This window comes from Corvus moneduloides, chromosome 24 (assembly GCF_009650955.1).
Source record: "Corvus moneduloides isolate bCorMon1 chromosome 24, bCorMon1.pri, whole genome shotgun sequence".
Lineage (NCBI taxonomy): Eukaryota > Metazoa > Chordata > Aves > Passeriformes > Corvidae > Corvus > Corvus moneduloides.
In genome coordinates, this window is record NC_045499.1 from 5,744,869 (window position 1) to 5,767,200 (window position 22,332).

At 49.1% G+C, this 22,332-nt stretch overlaps 1 protein-coding gene across 5 annotated transcripts in view; it reads left to right on the forward strand.

The window, feature by feature from the left end:
* SRGAP2 (SLIT-ROBO Rho GTPase activating protein 2) overlaps positions 1-22,332 on the forward strand; it is a 97,377-nt gene that overhangs the window by 68,870 nt on the left and 6,175 nt on the right. For 4 of the 5 annotated variants that reach the window (XM_032132732.1, XM_032132734.1, XM_032132735.1 and 1 more), the window contains 11 exons: positions 1,775-1,802; positions 3,481-3,511; positions 4,173-4,233; positions 5,522-5,599; positions 7,567-7,701; positions 8,959-9,064; positions 9,648-9,872; positions 12,850-12,929; positions 16,811-16,991; positions 17,619-17,765; positions 19,914-20,241. In XM_032132732.1, the coding sequence (XP_031988623.1) occupies positions 1,775-1,802; positions 3,481-3,511; positions 4,173-4,233; positions 5,522-5,599; positions 7,567-7,701; positions 8,959-9,064; positions 9,648-9,872; positions 12,850-12,929; positions 16,811-16,991; positions 17,619-17,765; positions 19,914-20,241 (1,400 nt within the window). Of the gene's footprint in view, positions 1-1,774; positions 1,803-3,480; positions 3,512-4,172; positions 4,234-5,521; positions 5,600-7,566; positions 7,702-8,958; positions 9,065-9,647; positions 9,873-12,849; positions 12,930-16,810; positions 16,992-17,618; positions 17,766-18,972; positions 19,551-19,913; positions 20,242-22,332 lie in introns of those variants that run through there. The other variant, XM_032132736.1, reaches the window with a different exon arrangement.

Genomic DNA, 22,332 nt, shown 5'->3' on the forward strand with positions numbered 1-22,332 from the left:
GTTTCGTGTTTATCAGACCCCAACCGCTAGGAGCCGAGGGGAGGAGGTGCCTCGGTTTGAGTTGGATTGGTTAAAGTTGCTCATCTCTTCAGCTGTCCTGTAAGAAAGCCTGGCTGAAGCCACAGTTTTGTGTCCTTAGGGCATTTTTCTTGTGCCTCTAAATATCTGCAAGTGACAGCCGTGCTGCCCCTGTGACTGATCACATTCCTGGGTCATAGCTGACCTCTGCATTCCAAGACCTATTTCCTCTTAACCTGCCTGCCCCCTGAACCCGGCTCAAGCTGTGGTAGGAGGGAAAGGAGAGGAAGTTAAATGTGATTTCTGTATTGCTCTGTAGATTTAAAGGCTGCTTCTGTTTTCTTCATTTGCTTTTTGAGCTTTCTTAGTGGCCCTGTGAAGGGACCCAGCGAGTGTCAGGGTGAGCTGCAGCAGCTCCTGAAAAAAGCTCCTCCTGTCATCTGTGAGATCAAAAGGAGCTGGGAAAGGGAGGAACATCCCATTTCCAAACTCACAGGAGCAGGTTAATAGTACAAACTGGGGACTGTGCCTAGACTTATCCATAAAATGTCACTTCATTGGGAAATGGGCAAATAAAATTCCCTTCACACGCCCCTGGAGCACGGTTAGGAGCTTTACAGGAGAATGTGCCTCCAGCTGTGTGTCTTCAGTGCCTGGGAAGTTCAGGGGGTTGTTATTTTTTATTCTCCTCCCTGCCCCATCCTCAGGTGACATTTTTCAGTCGGGGTGCAAATTGCTTTAATCTGAAGATGACAAGTTCCAGTAATAAAAGTAGCAGCAAGTCCTCCTCTCTGCGAGTCATTATGTCCCTGCCTCCTGTACCCATTTGTCACCCTAATGCAGGAGCCCCTTGATGCTGCCGCAGCCGTGTAATTTCTCTGTATGAATATTCCATGATGAAAACGGGGACAGATGGCTGGAAATTCTGCTTGAGAATAACATTTTCATGTAAATTATGCACTGTTTTGGCTTTACGTGGGGAGAGCAAAAGTGGCTATCAAGATGTGCTCGACTAATTGTCAGCCATCAGCAATTAGCTGCTTCCCTCATTCCTTCTTCCATCTCCCCAGGAGCAGGAAGAGAACTGGAGGGAACGTGGGTTTTTCAGCTGGTGGGAATCAGTGTGCTTTCACTGATTTTTGTCACAAAAAAATGGGCCTGTCCCATTCCCACCAGCACATCCTTCTTTTTCCACCCTCTTCTGTTGTGATGTTTTAGGTGATGCTGCATTAGCAAGTCCCGAGCTTGGCTGCTGCTTCCCTGAAAACTCAGCGCAAGTTAATGGAGTGTTTTTATAAAAATGTTTGTGGAAAACACCGCTGAACGTCTGTCTCTCAAAATAGCTTCAGTGCCAGCACGTTCAGGCTGTGGGCTGACAGATCTGGGAATGTTTTCACTCTTCCTCAGGGGCTTGGTGAAGTAGAATCTCTCACCCCACCAGTTCCCCTGGGAAGAGGGAGGGAGGGAGGGACTGACAAGCCCAATTTTTTGGTGGAAGCCGACAATTAGAATGCTCAGGGAGATAATTTTTATTTAAAACCAACAATTTCCAGAGACAGGAGTCCTTGGACAGCCTAAGTTGATTCCTGGTTGGATTTGGTGGAGCTGTGCTGGCAGGGATGAGTTTGATGCTGTCCTTGGAGCTGTCCCCTCCTCTCTCCTCTCCTCCATCTCCTTCCAGAACTCTGTACAGAGACACTGAAAGCATTTTCCCATTCCTCCCTCCTCATGCTGGATTTCTTTGTCTTCTCCACAGGTCAGCGGACTGACTGCGCCCTGGCCAGGTAGGCGTGGCTCAGGGAATTGTGTTTTTAAGGAAAATCTGATGCAAATTGGTCATTCCAGATCAGTTACCAGCCCGGGATGTGTGTCTGTTAGAAAAATGTTCTGATTTAGAATCACAGCATGGAATCATGGAACGGTTTGGGTGGGCAGGGACACCTGCCACTGTCCCAGGCTGCTCCAAGCCCTGTCCGAGCTGGCCTGGAATGCTTCCAGGGATGGGGCAGGAATTTAGCCAATATAAGCAAATCCCTTTTCTTGCCCTGGTGTATTTAGTGCAGATTGGGAGCAGGATGGGAAAGTGAGAGAAATTCCTTAAATTGGTGCTGTCACCCAGAGAACAGTCTCCAAATTTAGGTTTTTATAAGCAAACCCCTGGTCCTGGGAGAGGACTGGGCCCAGAGACTGGCCAGGGGTTATCCACGGGGTTGAGGACCCTAAATTGGGAAACTCTTGATCCCATTGCTGCTCTGCTGTGCCTGGATTCCCACAGGACGGTGGGCACGAAAAGAAACCTTTTATTACAATTAGGACCAATCCCAGAACCAGCACTAAGCTCCTGATGGGGCTTTTGTAGAACATAACAAATCTCCATCTCCAAAATGATGGATTTGAGGGGCTCTGCTGGGCACGAGGAGCTGGGGCAGGGGCTGTGCATCATCCTGCCTCGTTAACAAAAGGAAGGTGATTGCCACCAGTGTGGAGTCATTACTGCTGCTCCCATTCCTCACAGCAAAGCAAAACTGACAGGTCCTAATTAGACCCTGACATCTGTAATAATAAAATATTATTCATCATGAAACAATTTTAAATATCAAAGAATCGTGCCCGCTAATGGTTTAAAACCCACCTTATTGTCTGTGACAGCCCGTGGAATCGGATTTGATTTTTTTTTTTTTCATTCAGTGGTTTTGATTTTTTTACAAAAGGAATTTCCCCAAAATTACCACGTTGTACAGGCTTTTTAAAAATCACACTTCTAATCCCCTTATTTATAATTCAGCATCCATCTGCCCTGGCAGGGAATTGGCTGGAATGATACATTAGGGCCTCTCTGCTGTTATCTCCCTTGCTTCCTTTTTACAAGAAACTAAAGGAATTTTAAACCCCAGTAATAAATTTTGAGGGGAAAATCCTGGCAGAGCCAGGCCTTTTTTCCTATTTTTCTGCCATTAATGTCCACCAACATCAGCAAACGAGAGCAGACAGACAAGCCTTAGCCTGGCTGATGTGTGCTGGTATTCGAGGGGGTTTGGTATTATTTATTTATTTGAAATCTTATCAAAACTGTAATAAAGACTCCGCAGTGGCAGCTGTTAACGGCACAGGGGGAACCAGCCTGCTCCCACCTGCTCTTCCCTGTGCAATTTATATCAAACTTCATCTCCAGCAAGCAGCCCTGGCTCGCAGAATTCCGTCTGGTCGGAATTAAAACGTCAGGGGCAATCTCCTGTCAGGGTTCCCTTGCGCCTTGTGCAGTTTTTGAGTGATTTAAAGTCACTTAAAATCTTTCTGGAGTTCCATAAATCGAATGAGGCTCTGGCATTGTGATTGACTTGGATATCTGGCTCCTTCCCTCCTCCGAAATGTGGTTGGGAATGCTGAAGGAATGAGCTGGTCATGGTGGAGGATTATCCTGACTGTTGCGTTCTGTTTTTCCCTCCTGCACCCCTGCACCAGTGGCCGGCGCAGCTCCACCGTGAGGAAGCAGGTAATTAACATTTCCCTCAGTAACAAGGCACGGATGTGGTGTGCAAATAGGAGGAGTGGTGGAAAACAAATTTTTATCTGTCCCTCCGTGTCTTCCATGGAGCTTTTCAGTCTTGTCTGAGAAATCCCTCAAACCTGGATCCAAAACTTCATTCATTTTCCATGACAAAATTTAAAGTTACTTTTACTCTGTGTTTTGACAGACCTGGAACCAAAACTGCCAAACAGCCTTGAGCTGTTTGGACAGCCGTGGTTTATGGGATCCACGCTGCTGTTTCTTTGTCTCCATTCCCTTTGTTTTCCCTGGAATCCCACTGTTGAACCTGTAACTGCTCTCTTGTTGTGTAATAAAAGACTTACAAAGCCAGGCTTTGTGACCCTGGCCTTGGGGATAATCTGTTGCTTTTTGGTACCCAGTGAGCTAAAATGTGTTTCCTTGAGATAGGGAGGACCCATCGTATCTCTTGTTGATGCTGTAAGGTTGAAGTTGGGCTGGAATTCCAGTTCACACAGTCTGGTCTTGGGCTGCTGCTTTGGAGCTTTGGAATAAAGTAAGAGAGGAAGTTGTGATCTTGCTGTCAAACCTTTCTCATTTTTTCTTCTTTTTTTTTCCTCTTCACTTTACATTCTGCCTGCTCTTCCTGCAATTCCTCTCTGGGCAGGATTCCTCCCAAGCCATTCCCCTGGTGGTGGAGAGCTGCATCCGATTCATCAGCAGGCACGGTGAGTTCGTGGGCTGGAGGTGTCCTGTGACATTCCTATAAAATAAACCTTATAAAAGATGCTCAGAGTAGCTCAGGATGTGATGCTTGTGCAGAGGCTGCCCCAGAAAGAAAATGGCTCTGATTTTCAGGCTGCGCTGCTGGTGTTGTGTGTGATGCCTGCTCCAAATAACTGACCTTGCAAATGCCAATTTTCCAACAATATCCCTTTATTCCTTGCAAAATAAGCTTCCCATCCATAGACACCACTCGTGCCTCCCCTCCACTCACCTTCCTTTGAGCCCTGAAGTGTGGCCTTCACCAAGAACCATCATCCTCTTCATGAGGAGGAGGAGGAACACTCAGAGTGTTTGAATGTAGGAGGTCAAGCAGTGAATTAATTGTTCACTCAGTGCCACAGTGAGATGATTTATGCCTGTTTGGAAGGCTGACCTCTCCCAGCCTTGAATGCTGTACATTTATTGCAATTTGTTTTCATTTTTAATTGATATCATTTGTTAGTAGCGTGTGAAACAGCTGTTAATTAACACGTGCGGAAAGAGGTGGAATTTATCTTCATTAACCAAGATGCAGGGCCAGGTAGCAGGTCCTGTTTCGTTTTCCTTGATTCATCACCATTTTAGAAACCATAACCTGGAGTCCCATTCTCATCATCACTTGCAAGAACCGAGTTCTGTAATCCTTCTTTAAGGCCATACTTGGATATTTGCTGGGAGAATCCTTGAAACCACACTGAAATGGGAACTGATGGGGGATAAATCGTGGCCATGAGGAGATGCTGATTTCACTCAGATTCCAGAATTGGCTTAGATTTTCCAACAGACTCAGCTGAGTCCTTCCCTGAGTGCCAGCCCTGGCTCGAGGGTGATTGAACACTTTGCTCCCGTGGAACTGCTCTTGGAAGAGAAACGTTTTCCTCCTGGCATTGGCCATATTTTACTCCTGGCTGCTCCACCGCTGCTTTATGACTTCCTCTGAGTTGTAAAATCCTCTGGGGATCCTCCAGGGTGAGAGATAACATGAATGGCTGTCAGAGCCCTGGTACTCTGGCAGTTTAGAAGGGTTAATAATTCTTCTGCCTGTGCTGAGTTCTGGTTTTGCATATTCTGGATATCGCAGGGAAAGGTGGCTTTTAAACCAGCATCCCTCTGCCTTTCCTTTCTTACCTTCCTTTCTTACGTTTCCTGTTCTTACCTTTCCTTTATTACAGGAGCTGTAGCTGCTGAAGGTGCCATCTCACTTATCTAATCTATCTTACCTTGTTATCAGCATCTCCTGTTTCCTTGCAGGTTTGCAGCACGAAGGAATATTCAGAGTGTCTGGGTCGCAAGTTGAAGTGAACGACATAAAAAATGCATTTGAGAGAGGTAAGGAAGAGCTCTTCCAATACCCCAGAAATGATTGCCAAGTGTGTGAATTTGTGTAAATACTCAGAAATGGCCTGAACGCAGCTTGCTCCGTTTTGCTCCTTTGATTTTTGTGTTTGCTGAGCGAGTCCCTCCCAAACACCTCCCTGGTGCTCATTAACCTTGAATTCTCAGTTGTTTGCTGTTGTGCTTTGTACCCTGTGGAGTGGCTGGATAATAAATATTCTGAATTCAATCTCCTCTCATGTCTGATAGCTTATTGATTGTTTGCAACACTAAAGGACGTAGAGGATTTCATTATTAGGTGTAACTGCAGTTTCCTCCCCTCTCCCCCAGCTCTTTGTGTGCCGGAGGATGAATTTTCATGGTTTTTCTGTGTTGTTGAGGCACAGCTTGGCCACATTTATTCTAAATACCAGCGAGGGAGAGAGGAAATGTTCGAGAGAGTGTTAATTTGATGCAGCTTTTAATAGATTGGATTTTTCTCTGGGAAGAGCCATTCCATACAAAGGCAGGGAGCAGTTGGGAGCCTCCTGACTCATCAGCTCCTTGCTGGGCTGTTCTCCCTGGCAGAGCAGGTTCAGAGGAGCTGCTCCTCAGGCAGTCCCTGGGTCACTGGGAACAACAGGCCTTGTGTTAATCCCTGGAATCCATCGCCCCTGAAGAATAGGATCAGTGTTTTCCTGTGCTTGCTTCTGCAGGAGACAGGCAGACATTAATTAGGCACAGCGAGGTTATTTTGCTTTTGGGGGAGAGAGAAGCTTAATGTGGGAAATGTGGTGGGTGATGTCACCTGTCCTCAGCTCCATCTGCCTGGGAGTGAAACTCTTCAGGAGCAGAGGAAGCAGGAATGTGTGTCATAGTAAGGAAAGAAGTATCAGAATCTGATTTTTTTGTTATAAAGAAATACCAGCTTGGGAAAATACCCACTTGTTCCATGCAGAAATAAGAAAGAGGATTTTTTTTTCCCCTTCACCTCACTTGTCTCTGTAAAACCTGTGATATAGAGGACTGCCAAAGTTAACAATAAGGTCCCTGCAGTTTATTACTTCATCCAGAGCCCTTGGTGGCAGTTAATATCAGGGATAATGCTCAGGTTTGGAGTGGCCCATTTATTATCCCGTGTGCTATTAAGATAATAGGCAAGCTTTGGTAATTTCAGTCACATAATGGATATATATAGCTTCAATTTGAGGATTGCCCCATCATTAAATCTAATTATGGCTGATAGGGAGTTTTCCCCAGGGAGCAGCTCCTTAAGTGAGCATCTTTCCTTTGGCAATGCAGACAAACCGTGGTGGATCTGCAGCAACAAATTGTCCCAGAAACGCTTCTGCCACCCCATTCCCTGTGTCTGCACCCTGCTGAGCCAGGGCTGTGATGCTCAGTGGCTTCCTGGGTGTCCCCTGCATCACCTGGGCCAGGTGTGTGATGCTCAGTGGCTTCCTGGGTGTCCCCTGCATCACCTGGGCCAGGTGTGTGATGCTCAGTGGCTTCCTGGGTGTCCCCTGCATCACCTGGGCCAGGTGTGTGATGCTCAGTGGCTTCCTGGGTGTCCCCTGCATCACCTGGGCCAGGTGTGTGATGCTCAGTGGCTTCCTGGGTGTCCCCTGCATCCCCTGAGCTGCAGTTGCGACTCTGCCTAAAGGCTGCTGTCGGGTAGTGGAGCTGTGATGTTCCCACCTGCCCAAAATCCCTGGAGTGTTTCTGCTCCAGGGGCACCACCACACCCTCAGCTCTGGTGTCAGAGTGACATTTGGCTGACAGGAGCTGTCCCAGGTTTTCTTGGATTCCTGGCAGAGCTTCCCACCCTGCGATCTCTCTCTGCCTCACTCTTGCAGTGCAGCTGGAGTAGGTGGGATTAACTCAAATCCTTTTCTCCTGCTGAGTTGCATCCTTCAAGTATTTCAATACTTTCCTCCAGTATTCTGATTTTTCTTGCCTGCTCTTCTCTCCTTGCTCTGAAGGGGAAGATCCCTTGGCTGGGGACCAGAATGACCACGACATGGATTCCATAGCAGGAGTCCTCAAGCTCTATTTCCGAGGCTTGGAGCACCCACTCTTCCCCAAGGACATCTTCCATGACCTGATTGCCTGTGTCAGTAAGTACATGAAGAACTGAAAAGAAATAGGATTAATTTTTCTCATCTCCCACTCCTCTTTCCTGTCTTTCCCATTTTTTCCTGACTCCAGAGTGAGTTTTTGGGGTTCCTTTGGCGGGGTTTGTGCTGCTGTGCTGGTCTCTGCTAGCCAGTCTGGGCAGTCACCTTTCCACAGCCATCCTTGCTCTGATAGGAGTGAACAAGGAGATAGAAATTCATAGATTTTAGGGGTTGTGTGATGGGGTTTGTGCGACACTGCTTGGTGACAGGGTTCTTTCAAAAGAGAATAAAGCAAAAAGCCCTCACTTGTGTAAAATAATCTTGGAGAGCTGTCATCAGAAGGTGTCAGAAATGCCCTCTCCAAGGCAGGGAGCACCAGCAGGGTTCCCTGCCTTGTGTGCTTTCCCTGGATCTGCTGCCGTGCTCCTGTGTGCTGGCCTCAGCTGACAAGGTGGTTTTTATTCATACTCCTTTTAGCTTCATACCCACAAGGGACCATCCACTGCCTCCTGCTCGAGCGTATCAATCATCAGGGCACTCACAGCCGAGCTGTTAACATTTTTCATGCTTCCTAAAGGTGCTTCTGCCAGGCACAGGGTTGTTTGTGGTTTCTGTATGTGAACAACCTGATTTTTAAGTGGCCTGGCTCTCGTTGCATCCCCCAGAATTGAAGAATGATTCCATTGTCCACGCAGAGAAATGGCCTTTGCAGGGGCAGCCTCTGAAGTGAGGAAGGAGATCACTGAGGAGACAGCTTCAGAAATGGCCTGTGGTTTTCTGCTCCTGATAAATGCATTTACAGGCTTGGATTCACATTATGTTGAGAAGCAAAATCCGCTTTCCCCCAAATGAGCTCTCCCTTCTGAGCTGATTTATGCTGCCCACTTCTTTCTCAGCGGGCTGCTGCACACAGAGCCTTTTGCCTCACCCTTTAGCTATGTTAATTTGAGTGTTACACACTTTCTCCTTTTCAAACACCCACCTTTCCTAGCGGGCCTGACGGAGCCCTTGTGCCAGAGCCCCTGGAGCAGATGACATCCAGAGCTCCCACGCTCGGAGGGGCTCCCAGGGAGGGTCTCGCGTGTTCGGGGAGCTTTGCTGGGAGAGGCTTTGCCAGCAGGTTCTGCAGCAAAATCCCCTCCTGTGCTGGAGCTCTGCTGGCTGCCCAGTTTGCACACACAGAGCACTGGTTGCACTGGGCCCCAGAGGCTGTGGGTGCAGCAGGAGGGTGACTCTGGTGCTCTCTCTTCCTTCCAGCCATGGATAATTTGCAGGAGCGAGCGCTGCATGTCCGGAAGGTGCTGCTGAACCTGCCCAAGACCACCCTGATTGTCATGAGATACCTCTTTGCATTCCTCAATCAGTGAGTACCCCTGGGAGCGCCAGGGCTCTGCTGCAGGACCTGGGATAAACATGGAATTACTGAGGCTGGACCGGGCAGGGACACCTTCCACTGTCCCAGGTGGCTCCAAGCCCCAATGTCCAGCCTGGCCTTGGACACTTCCAGGGATCCAGGGGCAGCCACAGCTTCTCCGGGCACTCTGTGCCAGGGCCTGCCCACCCTCACAAGAAAGGATTTCTTCCCAGTATCTCGTTTAACCTCCTCTCTTCCAGTTTAAATCCATGGCAGGGGGGTCCTGCTGTAACTCTGGTCTTGAGTTGGGCTGCAGGTGGGCTCTGAACAACAATAACAGAGAAGAAATAAAATCAAATATTATAGTCAGCACCCAGAGCTTTCAAACTCCCTTTGCAGTTTCTATTTCATTTCTCTGTGAATACCATCAGTGTCTCATTTTTTGCCTGGATCCAGAACATTTGTGTCCCAGAAAGCCCAGAGCAAACCTTGCGAGCCCAGCTGCATGTTCTGCAGCAGAGGATGGTGATGGTGGTGATGATGATGATATTTTCTGCTGTTCACCCTCCTTCCCACTTCTGGTTTTTTGCAGTTTATCTCAGTTCAGTGAAGAAAATATGATGGATCCCTACAACTTGGCCATCTGCTTTGGGCCCACACTGATGTCTGTGCCCGAGGGTCACGACCAGGTCTCTTGCCAGGCTCACGTCAATGAGTTGATCAAAACCATCATCATCCAACACGAGAACATCTTCCCAGGACCCAGGGAGCTGGAGGGCCCAGTCTACAGCAGGGGTGGAAACACGGAGGATTACTGGTATGATGGATGCTCTGAGGAGAGCAACGGGTGGATGTTTATCCATGGATTAGGATGCTGCAGTCGTGTGCTCTGCGTTGGCTAATTTGGGATTGCAGCATCTGACCCAGCCTTTCAAAAATCTGTTTTGTGGCAGCAGAGATGGCTCTGGTATCTCTGGAGAGCCATCGACTTAAAAGAAATAAGCTGGTATAAAGTAGCTATTCAGTTGTCAAACCTCGCTCACTTATCTTGAAGGGCAAGGTTGTGTAGGGATTTTCTTGGATGTTCTGGTTTGGTAGCTGCCAAAATCAATCTCTTTTTGTTGTGGTTTTTTTTCCCTTTTATTTTTTTTTCCTCCTCCTGCTTTTGCCTTTTCTCTCTGCCTGTCTGGAGTGCCTTTGCTTCAGACACAGGGGTCACTTGCAGCTGAACCTCCAAGGCTGTGGCACGGTTTAATTTCCAGGGCAGCCCTGCTGGAGGGGGAGGGAAGAGGCAGGAATGCAAAATCACCATTTCCATGCAGCCCAAAGCTCCAGAGGCCCGGCCGCGTGCTCGGGCTGAGAGCACATCTGGAAGCAATTCAGGCAGAGCGGCTCCTGTCATCTGGGGTGGAAGCCTGGGCAGTGGGGGAAGGAAAGGAGGTGTTTGCTTTCCTCCTGGCCAAGCTGATCCCTCCCTCTGAGGATGAGGAATGTTCAGTTGTGTCCCTCTTCCCCCCCCTCCTTTGCTCCTGCTCTCCTTCAGTGTCACAGGAATGCAAATGATTATTTTCGTGGACTAAAACAAATAGGTTTTTAAAATGAAGTCACTGTGGTGACAGAGCAAGCCTTGTTTCCCTGGCTTGTCTCGGAGCTGTGGGATCACTCCACGTTTAGAGGCTCCTCCAAACTCACTGCTGTGTGCACAGGACTTGCCAAAACCTTTTGGAAATTCTCTTAAATTCACCCCTGGCTCTGATGTTTTTAGCTGATGTTACATATGAAAGAATTGTAGGGGGGGAAAAAAAAACCCCAGCTTAATATTTATGGCCTTCAGGAAACACATTCATTTTGACAAGAGGTTTTGTCCCGTGAGGTGAAGGGAATAAAAATGTGCTGTGTTGAGTACCCTCAGTGTGGGTGTCAGTGCACGGGAGGGTGTGGGGGGCAGAATGTCCTGGGAGATGATATCAGGGAAGGAGGTAAGGTATGGATGAATCATGAGCTGGAAGGGACCCACAGGGATCACCCAGCCCAGCCCCTGGCCCTGCCCAGACACCCCAAAATCCCCCCCTGGGCATCCCTGGCAGCGCTGCCCAAACGCTCCTGGAGCTCTGGCAGCCTCGGGGCCGTGCCCATTCATTCCCTGGGGAGCCTGGGCAGTGCCCAGCACCCTCTGGGGGAAGAACCTTTCCCTGATCTCCACCCCAAACCTCCCCTGGCACAGCTCCAGCCCTTCCCTCAGCTCCTGTCACTGTCTCAGGGAGCAGAGATTGGAGCTGCCCCTCCAATTCCCTGGTGGAAATGCCTTGACTGGCACCATTCCTCTGGCAGGGTTTACTGCTGTCACTCTCAGAGTGACACCAGTCCTTCCAAGGCAGCATCCAGAGCTCAGTCAGCAGCAAGGACAGGTTTTTAGGTGGAAAATGCTGCTTTTTAGGAGGCCTGGCTGGTTGAGGCACGTGGCCTCTGTGCAGGGTTTGGAGCCGCAGCGTTGGCTGTGCACGACATGACTTCAGAGTCTGGGTGAAACTTTAGCCCTCACTGCTGCTTCCTCCCGGGGCCTCCAGCTGGCTTCAGAGGCTTCTGTAAACTTTATTAAGGAGCACAAAGGCTTTGCAAAGGATGGGAAAGGTTGATTCCTGAGGTACTGACTCGGGGGATGTTGGGCAGCCTGGTGTCCTGTGGATTAAGCAGAACGAGACACCAGAATTATTCAGACGTTTCACCCCTTCTCCTTTTTCTGTTTTCCTCCTGCTTAAAAGAGCACAGGAGGTGGATTGCCAGGGGGAGAGCACTGTCCAACCATCATCACTTATTTTAACCATTGCAGGGCCAAAATGAGGGATGAAGTTACTCCTGTGTGAAGAGGATTAAAAATCACCTTTAAGGAGTCACAGTGTGAGAGGGCAGCAGAGGAGTTTTCTCTGAGGTGTGAGATGAGGAGCAAGCACTGGTTTTTAGCCCTTTTTTTCCTCCTGAGAGGAGCAGGCAGGCAGAGCTGCCAGCTGGCAGCAGCTCTGTGGAGCTGCTTGGGAGAGGCAGTGGATCCTCTTCCAGTTTCCTTTCTGCTCCTGTCCAGAGGGAACTGCTCGTGGAGCTTCTTACAAAAACATAACCTTTGGTTGCCACTTGTTGTCTGTTGATCCTTTCAAAGCTTTTCTTCGTGCCAAACATAAATGAGTCCTCTTGGTAGTTTAGGTGCTCTGGAAGCTTTATTTACAGGCAATTAATTGGGCTGTGGGAGTTGTTCAGGGAAATGAATGGGACATTTAAGATGGTGATAAAAGGGATGGAGGGAGATGACAAACACAGACCTGGAAATACCGTTATAAATCGAGGAATGATTTCCCCCAGGAAGTTGCAGCTTTCTCATCAGCCATCTAATGAGCTAATTAGAGCAATGGAGAATGCAGCCAAGGGAATAATCCTGGCATGGCAGGGAGGAGCTGGACCCAGCCTGGCACTGCTGTCTGACTGCTCAGCGTCTCTAGAGGTCCAGGCTGTAAGATGTGAAGTTGGACTTTGCTGATAGCACTCACAGAGGGTCACCAAGATGTTTGGTTTGGCTGATCAAATAAGAGTTCAGCTTGATTTTTACCCACAGCGACTTCAGCACGTGCAGATGCATCCACAAAGTGTCTGTAGCAGCGAAACCTAAATATTGACTCCTGATGGGGATGTTCCCAGTTCTGTCTGATTGTTTTCCAGGATGTTCCCAGTTCTGTCTGCTCGCTGGCCATGGTGGAGCTCAGTTCCCAGCAGTGTAAAGCTGTCCCTGTTCCCTTCTGTTGCAGTGAAAGTCCTCACGGAGAGAGAGCCCTGACAGAGGATTCGGTGCAGGACGTCACAGCTGAGCACCACACCAGTGATGATGGTATGGGAAGCCTGGTGTTTACTGGGGTAACTGGTGCAGCCTGCCTTGGGGGAGGCAGGGAGGGCTGTGCCTTGCAGTGGAAGTTTAAAATTAGTTCCAAAGTGGAGTTTAAATCAGAGCACTCGCTTGAAACATCACATGCAGCATTTAGTGGCAGGAAGTACAAAGGTGTGGGATCAGTGGGAATCTCTGGGAGTTACCTGAGGATTCTGAATGTCTCCCTTCTTCTCATGGGTGTCTCAGCAGGAGGCTGGGTGTGTTCCAATGTCCTGTCCCCCTCCCCTGTGCCAGGCATTTCCCCTGTCAGTGGCTCAGGAAGGGGAATTGTGAGTGCTCGAAGCCCCAGCCCTTCAAGGGAGTAAACAAAACAAACCCAAAACCTGCTTGTCTTCCACTGAGAGCCAGGTTTTAGAGCAGAGAGTCCTGAGGGCCTCTCTCAGTGATAATTTTTGGATTTCCTTAAGGAAGCTCAGTTACATTTCTTGTCTGATGAGTGAAAAGAGGCGCCAAGGCTGAGAAATCAGTGATATTTCCTAAGGAAAAGGTGACACTGCAGTCGTGAGCGTCCTTGATGCTTCCAAAGCCTCCTCCTGCCATGGGGAACATCCTGTGAGCCCCATCCAGAGCAGAGGAAGGACTGAGTCACTGATGTGCAGCGATGATCCCTGGAATGCTGAGCAGCCTGGGAGCAGGCTGACCCACCAGGGCAGGATATGGTTCTGTTCTGGTGTTCCAGTTTGCAGTTGTGGAAGTTCTGGGGTGGCTTTACTTGGATGATCTCAGTTGTAGAGGTGGGAAGCAGCACTCCCTTAAAATTAGGCATCCTTCTTTTTGTGCTGGCCTTCAGGAATTTGCTCAGTGGCCCTGCCAGGTGCTCCTGTGCTGCCTCTCTGCTCCAGCAGCTGCCTAACAAACCCTCTCCTGGCATCCCTGTGCTCCCGCTGGCTTCACGGCTCCCTTATCTCACAGCTCCCTCCCAACCTAAACCCTTCTCTGAGACCCTCTGGTGTTCACAGACCAGGGAGAAGGGAAAGGATGTTTGGAAACACTGGGAAATCAGCTCTCTCTCAGCAAGGCCGAGCACGGGCACTGCCACTCCTCTGCGAGGTTGTGGGGAGGAAGCACAAAGCCTTGGGGAATGAAACATGGGCTCACTCCCTGCCTCGAACAGAGTGTTCTGTCTGACAAGTGGGAGCTCTGCAAAATGCATGGAAATGTGTCCTTCTGGAGCTTGTATCTCTGAGAAGGAGCAATTTAATAGCTGTAACGAAGGACAGGCCACCTCATCCCACAGCTGCACGAGTCCTGGGATAAAGCCTGCAGGCTGCTGCACCCTGGTGTGAACTTGTGCTGTTTGTGGCTGGGAATTTTAGCTCTCTTTGGTGACTGGGAGGGTACAATGATGAGAAAGGAGCAGTTAGAGATCAGAGCAGGACACTGCTCTGCAGCCCCTGCAGCTGGAGTGCGTGGGGCCCCTGAGCAAGGTAAAACTGGGAGGTGTTTTGGATGGAGTCCTGCAACCTCCGTGGAATATTCCATAGGAAGCTTTTGGGAGGGAGCACTTGGCACTGAGGCAGAGGAGGGAGCTGGGGCTGGGTCTCTTTGAGGCAGAGTGTGGTTAATTAGGGAGTCTCACGCCCTAATTGGGCCGTGCAGTGTCACACCCTGGCCACAGCTCTCAGCAGTGCAGGTACAGCTCCACCTTGGATCTTCCTGGGGGTTTTCCCTCATTTCGTCTTCAGATGTGACCAAACCTCTTAAAACTCTTTGGGGAGGCTGGGATGACAGCTTTACTTTGGGAAGATTCATCCCAGCCACCTCCACTGCAGGAAGGAATTTGGGGGTGAGGGGAGAGGTCGTGTTTGGTGGAGCATCTGTGCAGTTCATCAGCCTCCCTGAACTGATTTGAGACAGGTATGAGAGGTCAGAACTGCTGAAGGGCAAGCAGATTGTGTGTTTGTTAAATTATAAATACGAGTGGAAATGTTTTAATCTGCTGCTTGCCTGCCCAAGCTGTCAGACTGGCAGGGGGAATTGTTTGGCTTAGCCTTATTGCTCTTCATTCACACAGTTTTCTTCTCTGAGCATAAGTGTAAGTAGGAAAAAGCTACTGGAAATTAAAGTCTAAAATCAGTTCTCTGGAGAAAAGCCAGAGTCCTAAAAAGCAAATTGGAAACACAAGAAACCTGAGGGCCACATTCATCTGGAACAATAAACACTTGTTAATGAAGCAGATGGAATTCACCAAACCACACTCCCATCCCCTTCCTAAATGGAGGGGGACACCAAAAACCAGCCCTGTTGGGGTTTTTTACTGTTAGGACGAGCTGGCAGAACAAGCAAGAGGGAAGAAGGAGCCAAACCCAGATACCCACGAGCTGCCAACATGGGCCAGGCTTTTCCCACCCTTCCCAGTCCCTGGCTGGTTGCTGAGGGCTGATGATGGGATTTGTGTGAGTCTGACCATAGGCTTACCTGGAGAGGGTGGTTTGAGAGAACTCTGAGCTGTCAGGTTTAGTAGTGGAGGGATTGTTGGGGAGGGATCTCACAGATCCTGTTGCTGATTGCCCTCGGTCACTTTGTGCTGGATAATTTCAGATCCTGGTGGGGCTTTTTGGGGGGAGATGCTTCTGCTCTGCTCCCTCAGCCTGGCTGAGGAGCTCCAGCTGGCTCAGATGGATTTACACCATTGTTTTCTAAAGCCCTGCTACTGCCTTGCCTGCCTACAGGCAGCTCCAGACCCCATCCTCTCCCAAGGAATAACTGGAAAGCAGTGGCTCATGTTTGGCCTTTCAGCCTATTGCACTTTTCCCTTGCACTGTAGGAGCTTCCTGCGGTGCAGAGATCTCTGTGTGGAGTAGCAGATCTCTCTTTGATCAGGAAGAGAAACCACAAATCTCTTTCTCCAGGAAAGAACTCAATTTCCATGGATTGCTTGGCTGCATTAAAGCTCCTTTAAAGTAATTAGAGGGAGCCCACTGGGGCTGCGTGGTTGAGCTCATCTCCATTCCCCTGATTCCTGCCTAGAAGCAGGAGCTGCCTTAATACACATTTAGACTCAAACAGCAGCAGATTTTTTTCGGAGTCTTAAAACTAATCCACGGGAATTCCACATTGATCTTCCTGAGTGTCTTAAATGCCCTTATTGTCCCTCTGTATAATATCAGAGTCCTGCAGGGACCTGGATTAGTGGCTGGCTGCAGGCAGGGCATGGCTGGAGCTCCTGTGGGAGTGGGCACGGAGCATCCCAGGGAGCAGCTCTGTGTCCTCAGCCCTGCACCGAGCCCAGCACTCGAGGCTCTGGATGTTTTCCTTTGCTTCCACGCCACTTGGATGAAGAGCAGGGCCTCCCACCGTGCCAGAATTCCGGTCTCCTGGGTCAGGTGAACCTCACAGGCAGCAGAAATTGCCTTCTGAATAGATGCTTTATTTCTGAAGCAGCTTGGAATGAGAGGACGTTTCCCTCCCCTGCCTGCCCAGGGGGTTCACTTCAGCTGCTTTTAAGGAAGTGAACTGCAGGCAGATTTTTGTCTGGAATGTACCTGATTGCTTCCCACCTCTGAAACCCTTTCTATTTTAATGAAACCCTTTTTATTTTAATGAAACACTAATTCTGCCTTTGCCACTTCCATCGTTGTAGGCTTGAATTGCTGTGAGGGGGTTTCGGCTTGGAAAATACGAATGTGCCTTCCATGTAGGGATGAGGGAAAGGATGAAAGTGCAACATCCTTAAGTTCAGGGGTTCCCCTCTGAATTTTGCTGCCTTAAGAAGGAACACTTTATCCTCTTCATGCTCTGGTTTATGGCAGGTTTAAACTGCTGACTGCTCACCTGAGCCCAGGTGTTCAGTGAACTGTTGTTTATTCCCTTCTGTCTCGTAGAGTGTGAGCCCATAGAGGCCATAGCCAAGTTTGACTACCTGGGCAGGACTGCACGGGAGCTGTCCTTTAAGAAAGGAGCCTCTCTGCTGCTGTACCAGCGCGCCTCGGATGACTGGTGGGAGGGACGGCACAACGGCATCGACGGCCTCATCCCTCATCAGTACATCGTGGTGCAGGACACGTACGTGACCCTCTGCAGCCTGGGCTGGCTCAGAAATCGCCTTGGGATGGGGGTTTGTGGCCACACATTGGGGGAGAGTTCATCTTTTCATGATCCAGCACGCAGGGGAGCTCTGAGAGGTGGACGGGTGATAAAAGAATTGTTCTGGTGCCTGGTAAAGGTGCAGAGTTGGCATCTCCAGGGTGCTCATCGGAATCAGGTGCTCAGGAGGGGGGGGATTTTCCACAAGGAGTGATAGGACAAGAGGGATTGGCCCTAAGCTGGAGGAGAGTAGGTTTAGATGGGGTGTGTGGGAAGAAATTCCTGGCTGTGAGGGTGGGGAGGCCCTGGCACAGGGTGCCCAGAGCAGCTGTGGCTGCTCCATCCTTGGAAGTGTCCAAGGCCAGGCTGGATGGGGCTTGGAGCAGCCTGGGATAGGAGAAGGTGTCCCTGTCCATGGCAGGGGGTGGAACTGGATGATTAAGATCCGTTCCAACCAATCCTTCGATGATTTGAAGGATCTGTGATGATTCTCAAGACCCTCACACCGTGCTGCTGCCCTGTGTGACCGTTTGCACAGTGCTGTGCTGGAAATTCAGCACTGCTGCTCCTGTTTTGGTTGTGATACCCTCCCCTCCTCCTTCCTAGTGAGGATGGGATGTCGGAAAGGTCCAGTCCGAAGTCGGAAATAGAAATAAATTCTGAGCCACCGGAGGAAAAAGTGACAGCCAGAGCTGGTGCCAGCTGCCCGAGCGGGGGCCACGTCGCAGATATTTACCTTGCAAACATCAACAAGTAAGAGCAGCCTTGCATTGTTTTCCGTGCCTGTCAAGAGCTTGGTGATGAGTCCAGTGAAATGTTTCCTCCCCTGAGAAAGGTTCATTAACGAGCACTGCTGCCATTTTCCTCTGCTTCCCCCTCTTTGAACTCACGTTTTGCTGTCCCCTCTCCGTCACCGGGGTGGCCATCGCTCATTTGAAACCCCACTGGCTTCCCTTCCCTGTCCCCAAGGTGCCATCTGGTCCTGTTTTCCCAAATATGCCCTATTTTGTGTGCTGAGCAGACAGAGGAAGGGAGGGGAGTGCTGGGATGAGCTCTCGTGTCGTTGTCCCCGTCCGTCGTCGTGTTCTGTGATCTGTCACGTCTCCTGCACATCCACCACGTTCTGTTCTGTTCTGTTCTGTTCTGTTCCTCCTCCAGGAAGCTGTGTCCCAGTTTGTGATAAATGCCATACCTGCAGTCCCACCACCTGGCACTGCCTGCAGCACTCCTTTGTTTCTGCAGCACTTCTCACCTCGGGTTACTAACCATATGCTTGCAGTGGAACAGCACAACCCCCTGTTGCTCTAACCTTGCCTCCTCCACCAGAAATGGTTGCTTTAGCCAACACTCAGCATAATAAAAAGCTGGAGAATCAAGCTAGTAGCAGAGTAAATTCCATGATCTGTTAAATAATTTTTCTAGACAGGCTTATCCCCCCCCTATACTTCTGATTATTTCTCCAGTGTTAAAACCCCACCTCTCTCCATTGTGCAGTGAAGGTATTATGGGATAATTACAGCTTGATGGGAGGGGATGTTCTTAACCTTCAGTTAATTTAACACAATGCAGTCTGCAAAGGCATTAACACAAATGCATCCTTTTAAAAGGTCTGGACCTGCTCGTGGCCTAGAGAGCCTGGTCCTTCCTTGTGGGATTCAGCAGAGCTCCACTGATATCTGGGAAGCTGTGTTAATCAGCATCAGCTTGGGATCTGGGCTTTCTTTTGAGATATTTGCTGTCTGAGCCACTGGAGTGGCCTTTCTGCCAGTTTGGAGAGATTTGTGTAATAACAGACCTGTGCTGGAGCTTCACCATCTGCTGGCCTTGGTAGAGTTGTGTGTGGTGGTTTTTAGAAGCCTGGGGAATGTCCACTCCAGTTTTTGGGGTTTTTTCCCCTTTACTAGGGAACCTGATATTTAGCAACAGTAGCATAAGACTCATTTTGTTGTTTTTTCTTTAGGAATGAATCTTCTGACCTATGTGTGAACAGACTTGAGCAAAATTAAATCAGATGGTTTCGCAATGACAGTTGTGCCACCCACTGAATTATTATTTGGATGCCAAAATCCTACTGGAGTTAACACTTTCTTGCAGTTATTCATGGGGCTGGTGCTATATATAAATGGATCCTTCCCTGTATAATGGATGCCAAGCTTCAGACCTATGGCATAAAGTATTCTGCTGCATTGGCCTGCCCATGATTTGAGTGGAATCGTGCTGTCAGACCTCATGGTGCTGGGGTAGAAACTAAATTCTTTGGACCAGTTCATCCATTTGACATCATCCCTTTGGTTTATCTGTAGCCCTGCATAAATAATGCCTTGTGGTCCTGCCAAAGCCATGAGAAAGAACCATCTCTTACCACCAGCAAACATTGGAAATGATCACTAACCCCAAACTGGGGGTCTTTGCTTGCTGATCTCTGAAAATAATAACTTGATGCCTTGGGCCAGGAGCTTAGTAGACTTATACTGTGTCCTCCAGTCAAAGATTGTAGCTCTGCTCTTGGAATGTAATAAAAACACGTCATCAAAACTTGTCGATGGCACGGAGGTTTTTTTGGTTTTTTTTTTTTTTTGTTTTTTTTTTTTTTTTTTTTGTTCCAGTATAAATTCTTCTCCTCTTGACCAAGTTAATCACGTTCCACCCAAGTTTTCTGGTTTTGCTATGAATGTGCACAGCTGCCAGGACTCAGTTTTGTGTTAGAAGCGTGAAACTGGAATGATTTATAATTTATAATTATTTCACTGTACCGCAATCACTCCTAAACCCCTGGGTCTGTTTGTAATCTGGGTACCTCTGTGTCTCTTGCCATTGTCCTGTGTGTTGTTTTGGGGGGATATCTTCAAATGACAGCCCTGTACCTGCTTGTATTGACTTGTTTTGCTTTTGTGACTGAAGGCAAAGAAAGAAACCAGAGTCAGGCAGCATCAGAAGAGCGTTCCGTCAAAGTGACAGCCACGGCCTAGGTAGTTCCCTGGCAGAACCAGCCTCCCCCGGAGCCATAGCCGGTTCCAGACCCTCATCTCAGCCCATTATGAGCCAAAGTCTTCCCAAGGAGGTTCCAGACAAATGCTCCATCAGTGGCCACGGCAGCCTCAATTCTATCAGCCGGCACTCGTCGCTGAAGAGCAGGATGGACAGCCCGCAGATCCGCAAAGCTGTCACGGCAGGGAGGTCCAAGAGCTTCAACAACCACCGGCCCATGGACCCCGAGGTCATTGCACAGGTGAGCAGCAGCCTTCTGCTGGAGAGGTTTGCTTGGGAAGCTTGGAGGCTGTGGGATGCAGGAGGTGTTGGAGTGCCGGCTCTGATTTAATCTCGTGTCAGCTCTCCAGAAGGGAAGGGCAGCTCAGCATGGGGAGAGACTGTGGGAGCTGGGGCTGGTCAGCCTGGAGAGGAGAAGGCTGAGAGGGGATCCCATCAGTCCATACAGATATCCATCCCCAGGGGTGTCAGGATGGTGCCAGGCTCTTTCAGCAACAGGACAAGGAGCCATAAATTAAAAAGTTCAACCTCAACATGAGGAAGAACCTCTGTCCATGAGGGTGGCAGAGCCCTGGAACAGCTGCCCAGAGGGGTCCTGGAGTCTCCCTCTCTGGAGACATCCCAAATCCGCCTGGGTGTGTCCCTGTGTCACCTGCTCCAGTCTGGACAGGGGGTTGGACTCCAGTGTCCCTTCCAACCCCAAGCACTCCGTGATGCTCTCAGTGCAATATTTTAACTTAGGACACAGCTCCAGTCTGGGCTTTCGTCCTCTCTGTGTGCAAGGTACTGAGGCTGCTTTCCTGAGGGAAGATAAACAGTCAGGTCCTTCCTCCATAAGAACTTGGCCCTGTTCGTTATCCAGAATTTAATCTCAGCAATAAAAACACCCATTTCAGAAAGTGACACAAATTCCAAAGCTGTCAGCAGAGAATTAAACAATCGTAACTTCGAGACACGGGAGAAATAAAGTATTTATTGTGGATTCAGCACTCCTGTCAGTCGTGCAGGCTTGCCTGTGGTCTGACATGGGAAGCACATGGAGCAGCACAGCCCCAATAAAAGCAGGCTGCTGACGAGTGCACTGCCCCAGTGGCATCTTCATCTCCCTCCAGGGTTCAGTGTGTGATCAGAAACCCTGCTGGTTTTCAGGAGTTATTTACACAAGGGCCTTGAAGTCAGGGCTGGCTACAAAAGATGTGAAGTTACAGATTTCCCTCTTCCACGAGGGCTCTTCCCTGGCAGATGTGCCTGGACCTGCATTTGTCTGTACCCACTGTTTGCAGGATGGGATGGATGGATCTGTCTGAAGCCAAGGAATGCTCCGGGCTCGGATTACAAAGCCAGCCCTGGGAGACCTGACTGCTCTGCCTGGCTCGGGGCTCTGCAGGTTCCTAAGGAGCTGGGGGAAATACGTGAAAATTAAACATAATTTTTATTGACAAAACAACAACTCCACGTAATAAATAAGGGGCCCATTAAAACCTGACAGGTTTAATTCTGATGGGAGTTTGTATTTTGCCATTTTGAGTACCTTCAGCCCGTTTGTTACAGTGGAACTGTAGTGTGCAGCTCCTGTTGTCTTCATGTTTCCCTGTCCTTCCGAGGCTTTGGTTGATATAAATCAGATTCTTTGTTTTTTCAATTAGACTCTGACTGAAGTTGTTCTGTCTCCTCTCCCTGCCAGAACCTTCACTCCTTTGTTTCACTGGAGATGAGTCTGGGGACAAAAAGGAAAGAGGAGGGGAAAAAAAATAAAAAAGAGGAGGGAGAAAAGCCCAAGCTGTGTTAAATCAGTGTTTTCCCCTGTAGTATCTGCTCAAACACCATCCAGCAACCATCTCACATATTTCCCCAGCTTCATAACGAAAATCTGCCTGGCCTCAAGATAGAGTGGGAGGTGTCAGATTTCTGCCTCTGGTTTCTTCCACCATTCCTTGACTGATTTACCTTCCCCACCCCCTGAAAAACCTCTGAGGAAGCTGGAAAGCTGTAGCCAAAAGTGTGAGTCACAGCCAGGCCGAGCTCTCCTGCTCCCGAGGGAGTTCTGTGCACCACTGGACTCTCCAGTAGACAACGTGTAGGTCCTGAGACAAAAACCCCGTGTTTTTAGCTCAAAAGTTCTCTTTATATTTATTTGTTACTAACTGTAATATTTTTTTAAGAGGCAGGAGAAGGGCCAGTTTGGGTTTCTGTATGTGTTTCTGACCTCTTCTGTGTTTTCTAAAACGTTAAAATTTTGGGTCCTGTGAAATACATTTCTGGGAACAGCTCAGACAGCAGGAAAACCAATGAGGCAGCAAGAGCCCACGAGGATTTCAGCATTCAGTGTGTG